The sequence below is a fragment of the Porites lutea genome, chromosome 5, assembly GCF_958299795.1.
Source record: "Porites lutea chromosome 5, jaPorLute2.1, whole genome shotgun sequence".
Taxonomy (NCBI): domain Eukaryota; kingdom Metazoa; phylum Cnidaria; class Anthozoa; order Scleractinia; family Poritidae; genus Porites; species Porites lutea.
Window position 1 is genome coordinate 34,881,544 of NC_133205.1, and position 6,469 is coordinate 34,888,012.

The window sequence follows — 6,469 nt, forward strand, 5'->3', positions numbered from 1 at the left end:
CCGTTGGGCGGCACATACCCGTATAGGTAATGTATGGGAGTACCCCCCCCCCCCCGGCCCGGGTCTAAGACTCCTTTAGTTCGTGGGAGAATTTTCGTCTTTCCATCACAATTTGCTCTGCTCAGTTTAAATTCTTGCAATCGGTTTTACATAAGAACCGGAAAACCATCATAGGCCTCACAATTATTTGGTATTCCATCTCTGTTTTCCTAGCAGACTGTTGAAAAATAGCATCCCGAACCCAGGAAATCCGACAAAATTTGAGTTGCTGAGTAAACTAGTTTGACAAGTTTTCATTTTAGACCAATCAGCAACAGCGTTGCATAAAGCGCGAAAACTGGACTTGCAAAGGAGTCACGTTAATCAGTCACTCATTCTCGTTTTACGTATTTACTGAGTCCTATTTTAAATCATCTCGTGTTGAATAATAAATCTCTTAATTTAGACGGTTTAGTGTGTAGTATCGTTGGATATTATTACTCGTGTCTTGTATTTTGACTTGCCCCAGAAATACGGGCTCAAGAAGCGGCGAGGTAAATGCCACCACTAACCGCCTACATTTCGGTGAATAATTGTTTTAGTATATACGAAAACAGTGAGATAATTGAGCACAGAAATGATGATTTTTAACTTATTTACTGATGCCAACGATTACAATTTTGGCGCGCAATGACCGCACGGCCGTCGCGTTTTCTTGCCGACAAATAAAACTTTTGAAGACATTTGTTTAGCTCTTGGGGATAAATTTCTTTAAAAGGAGTTGTGAATTCGTCTTTTATGTAAAACCATTCTGTAAGAAAAGTATTAAATTTAGTTTTAAGCTTATCTATGAACTTGGCATGTCAGCTAAATAAAGTAACGCAAGACTTAATTTGCATTTGTAAACAAACAACTATTTCACTGGTTTTCGACTTTCGGAATATTTTCGAAAAGCGCTCGCAATGCTGCCGAAACACCTGACTCTAAACATAGAAAGGAGACTGGAAACGACTGTGGAAACACCCATCATCTGCATTTCCAGCACTTCCCTCGTGCAACAAATTATTGCCTAATTTGTTGCTAATTTTTTTTTTGGAAAAAAGTTATTAATTTATATTGAAATTTTTGTTGAAACACAGACGAAACTATTTTCATTTATTTTAACGTTTTAATATTTTACAAGAGCCAGCTATGACTATATTTTAAAATATACATTAAGAATATCCTAGTACTAGGATATTCTTAATATATATTTTAAAATATTTATACCAGGATTTTTGAAAACCGGGTTAGCAAAAATATCAACTCATTCTACTAGTTGGCAATTTAAAACAATAAAACTCGTGCAAAGGCCGATTAAAAGCGTTTATCTGACGCCGGGCAGTAAGTTAATGGTCCCTAGAAGTATTCCAACAAGTCCAAATTTAAAATGACGCAAATTATAGAACATTTATTCAGTAATCTGACTTTGCGAATCTGACACGTCCTTCCTTAACGTAAAAACATCACTATCTTTCGGTGTGGGACAAAATGATAAACCTTTAGATAACAGAGAATTTTCAGCTGATGTAAGTTCTCGATTAGACAAATTAACCACCACTTGAAGACCATCACAATAGACTCGATCACTATATGATCCCATTCCAATTTGATTCATCAATGGTATACCTCAATCTCTTAACCCTTTGTTCCATCGAGATGTTCCCCTCCGTGCCCTCATTTGGTGTAACTGTTCCCCCAAGAGAATCGTGAATCGACTGAATCAGACTCTATGGATAGACTGTAAAGAGGCTATTCCGGAAGTCCCTATGGTAGCGGTCAGAATGCCAATGAATTTAGTCAGTATTTGGTACGTGCCCGTTTCACGGAAGCTCCAAAAGAAAAAGCCACTGGAACATCGAATTGTTCGTCCAAAAGCTGTCAGATATGTAATTATTTCTATGTAGGTAACACCTTTTGCAATAAAAGAAATGGTAAAGAATTCAAGATCAATTGTAATCTAGACTGCAACTCTTGTAACATAGTATATCTGATCAACTGTAAAAAGTGCCAAGTCTAGTATGTAGGATCTACTATAACTAAATTTCGAACCCATTCAACAACCACAAGAGTAGGACCAATTCCCATAATTGACTATTTTCCAATTGCCCATAATACACTCTGTTTGCCCCCCAAATTTTGCATAACTTATTGTCTTAAAATGCTCTTGGGAAAATGCAATACTCCCAAGAGCATTTAGAAACAATGGTTTATGCAGAATTTGGGGGGCAAACAGAGTGTATTATGGGCAATTGGAAAATAGAGAATTAAGGTTTGACCAAGAACCAAAAGGAAAAACACGAGTTGGTTTATCCGCGCCATTTCAACAGTGCCGGACATAGAGGATTAGAGGACATGAGCATACAACTGATGGACTGTGTCAAAGGGGAAAAGGAATTGAGGGAAAAAGGGGGTCATTGGATTTATAAATTGGGAACATTGGCACCATATGGTCTCAATGAGAATGACGCTCAAGTTTTACTGTTCAAAACAATTAGTGTCGGGTATGCACACGCGCGTGCTAACTCGAGAATTTTTTGTAGTCTTTTATCTGATGTCACGTCATTTTAACGCCATAACTGAATTTTGTAATACGACGCGTGTAACGGTTTTTCAGTCACCTTGAAGAGGGGTGCTAAATGCACTCGAAATATAGGTGTCATCACAACGACAAAAAGGAAATGTGTTGTATCCTCATATATATATATATCTAGCCGGATTTATGAAAACCGCAACAGCGGGCTCCTGGAGGCCACACACCTTAAACTGACTCAACTAAAGTACATATTGCCAAGAAACTCAGCTCTTACCCATGGCTCTCTTAAGGTGATTCTCTTCTTGGTCCCTGATTAGCAAAAGAAACATTCAAGTCCATCAAAAAGACACTTTTGACTTGGCCATACACTCTAGCTGCCTGAAGGCTCTAAATGACAGAGGATGCTTGTATGGGACTTAATCAAGTTCTAGGCAGAGAATTCAAGGTTAAATCATCCCCCCCGGACTTCCTCCCACCCTCTAGCCTAGCAAGTGCTTGAAGGGAATGCTTTCATTGGCCAATGGGCCTCAAACATTAAAAGAATTTGACATGACAAACTAAAGGTAGACATGACAGGTGCACTGACGCTCCCAGAGCAAGACTAACGGACAGTACCACGCTTTTGCAGCTCCCCCCCCCCCCCCCGCCAGGGATTGACATGGAGGCCCCTTCCTAACCCATGGCGAGTTAGCTCAGGGACTGAGCTTGACAGTTAGACCAGCCAGGACAGCAAGCCCCCTATGTTTTTTCTCCCGCAGTGACCAGAAACCTGGCTATCGCCAGGTTCCTGTGCAAATATTCTTGCCCGTTTTGAGGTATGTTTTCAAAAATTCGGCTAGATATATACCTGATGGACTTTTGAAAACCGGCTTAGCAAAAAAATCAACTCATTCTACTACTTGGCAATTTACAATTTACAAATAGTTCTGGGTTTTCGTGCCAACAAACTATCTCTCAATATTGCTAAAACACATTTTGTAATACTTCATCCTCATCAAAAAAAGATAAACAATTCCTTGAACATTGAAATAGATGGTAAGCCAATTAATCAACAAAAAAGTGTTAAGTACCTTGGCATTCTCATAGACTGTCATCTCAATTGGAAAGAACACATCCAACAAATTTAAAGAAAAAATATCTAGGAGTATTGGTGTCCTATGTAAGATTAGACATTTTGTTGATACAAAAACATTAGTTCAATTATACCATACCATTATTCTTCCTTTTTTCTCCTATGGCTGTAAAGTTTGGGGCAACACTTATGACCATAACATTAAACCACTACAAATAATGCAAAGGAAAGCAATCCGTTTAATTACTTTCTCCAATTTCGATGCACATACAAGTCCTTTGTTTGCTAAACCTAACCTTCTTAAACTTCATGATCATATTATAAGCTTCAAACTCTCTTTTTTATGCACCAGTTTAATACTGGCAAACTACCAACGATCTTTGATTCGTTTTTTGCTAAAACATGTTGTAAACATAATGTAAATACTCGCTTTGCATTTAATATCTACTTTCTATCTTCCAAACATTCGAACAAATTATGGCAAATTTAATATTCGATTTAATGGACCTAAATTAAGGAATGAACTAGATGAAAGATTCAAGTGTCGTACTTTCAATCAATTTAAAAAAGAACTAACTTCGCATTTCGTTAGTCTCTATTATAATCTTTACTGATATTTTGATGGTTTATATTTATTCTGTATATTTACTTTTGTGCCAAGTTATGATATTTATTGTGCCTCTTTTCTGACTTTCACACTTTTAATTATCATAATTACATTCACCCAACTAGTTTAGCTTTATAGTTATTTTGGGTGTACCACTACTGTATGTACTGTTTATTTGTTTATAATTATATTCTGGTAAATTCTTTTAGTTGTCTACGGTACTAAAAATAAACTGTTGTTTTGCCTGATACTTCAATGTCACATAGCAGCCTGTCAGTCTCTCTATAATGATTTAGAGCACATGTGATGACTATGAGGAAGATTATACCTAGGATATTTTTTTTACCAGATGAGCTTGCCGACAAAGAACATGCATGCATGAAAGAATCATGAGAGACATTTCAGTGATCTTTAACGAATTTAGAGTTGCTCCTTATGATTTATGAGCAATTATTATATTATCATTTAACGCAATAAAAGCAGTAATTTTCTTTCCCTAGAAACTGTAGCTGGGCTACCTGCCCAGACGGATATTTCCTGAACGGTTTTTATTACTCAGATGGCTCTTCGTTTAGAAACATTGAACATGTAAGTTGCTGCAGGCCAAGAAATTTTAAAAAAGCACATCTGGATTGCCATGAAAAAAAGCGGATTTCTTTACAAAGTCAAAGATGGGACACTTGCGAAGCTTGGTCCTATCTGGTTGGCTTTTATGGAGTACTCTGCGAAGGATCGGCTTGTATTGAAGAGTTAAGATGCTGTAGAATGCCCCCACCAGGTAAACACCGTCAGTTAATTATTTTCTTCTTAAACTATGTGATAAAAGTAATGAATGATATTCGGCTTGCTTGTATTGGGTTGTTATTCTGTCATAGGCCCAGTTTTCAATATATATAACTGCAAAAGAGCTGTCTCGCTAAGATGCGGTAATATTGAATCATAATCTGAAAAAGAGCTGCAAAATTATTTTCGCCTACTAGCTGTACTACTCTTGGGAGACTCTTCTTTACACGTTATTTAAATACTTCACGTTCATTGGATTAAATATCGCTTTATTTTAAGTTACTAAAATATATATTGTGAGTTGATTTTTTCAGTTATCATCCCTGAGAAGCTCATTGGGACGCGAGGTTTACCGGCGAAATAATTGCAAAGTTTACAAGAAGAGCATGAAATCTCTTCTGGCTAAGTCCAGAAGAAGGGAATTCAAAGTCTCCTCCTAACTGGTTCGACAAGACTGCGCCCCCTTCCCCCCCCCCCCCCCCGCCCCCGTTTGTCCTTCAGATTGTGGAAGTTGCCTGTAATGATTTCGTCTATGGATATTCCGACAAAGACGTCTCCTATTTCCTTTGCTTTTTAATAAGGTTACCGTAGTTTCCTTATATTAAATGCCTTTTTTCCCTTCAGAGATGTTAATCCTTGGTCACTGGCTGCTAGATGGAAAGGATCAAAATATAACGTTAGTCATGTAAATTGCTTTTTTTAAATATAGCAGGCAGGGAGCTTGTAAATAGGAGCAAATGGAAATCAAAGAAGGCTGACTTCGTTCAACCGAATACCATTCTTCCTTGTCATTCTTACATAATGTTTCTTAGTTTACTGGCTTAAGTTCTCCGCCTAATATTTCGTAACCAGCTGGTAAGGGTTTGTGTTCAGGACATAAATATACTGTTAATGATATGGCATTGATGTTCCAGGTTATGCAGATCTCGAATTAAGGCTGTTATTCACCTCGGCCTTCGGCTTTGGTGGGTAACATTCCCCTCGATCTGCATAACTCTTCACATCATAAGAAAGGCCAATTCAACGATTGTTAAATATACAGCCCGCCAAATGCGGTATATATCTTCTAATTAATTTTTCCTTTGATGTAGCTTTAGCAAATCACTAGATTTTGTCGAAGGATGGTGTTCAGGCAGCACAGCTCCTCGTTTTGTTCAACATTCATTCGCTACTGCCCCAGCAGTTCATCTTAACGGCAGGAGTTTTACCATTTGCTGCTGGATAAAACAAATGGGGTTATTATCTGGAAAACAGACAATCTATAATGATTGGCAGCATCCATGGCAGTTTCAACTTGTCATCGCTGGTGATCATCTGCATTTTGCGCGCCATAGCCACAGCAATACTGGATGGTGGTACTTTAGAAGTACTAAACTTTCATTTAATACCTGGACGCACCTTGCAGTCACCTGGAACCACGTGACAGGTAATGTTTACCTTTATGCTAACGGCA

At 37.9% G+C, this 6,469-nt stretch overlaps 1 protein-coding gene across 1 annotated transcript in view; it reads left to right on the forward strand.

Moving 5' to 3' along the window:
• The first annotated feature begins 2,373 nt into the window (after positions 1-2,373).
• The window catches only part of LOC140936684 (uncharacterized), a 34,797-nt gene continuing 30,701 nt past the window's right edge, over positions 2,374-6,469 (forward strand). Inside the window, exons 1-2 of the mRNA XM_073386174.1 lie at positions 2,374-2,522; positions 6,108-6,469. The exon at positions 6,108-6,469 is cut by the window's right edge and continues 174 nt beyond it. Coding sequence (XP_073242275.1) covers positions 2,374-2,522; positions 6,108-6,469 — 511 coding nt within the window. The remainder of the gene's footprint in view (positions 2,523-6,107) is intronic.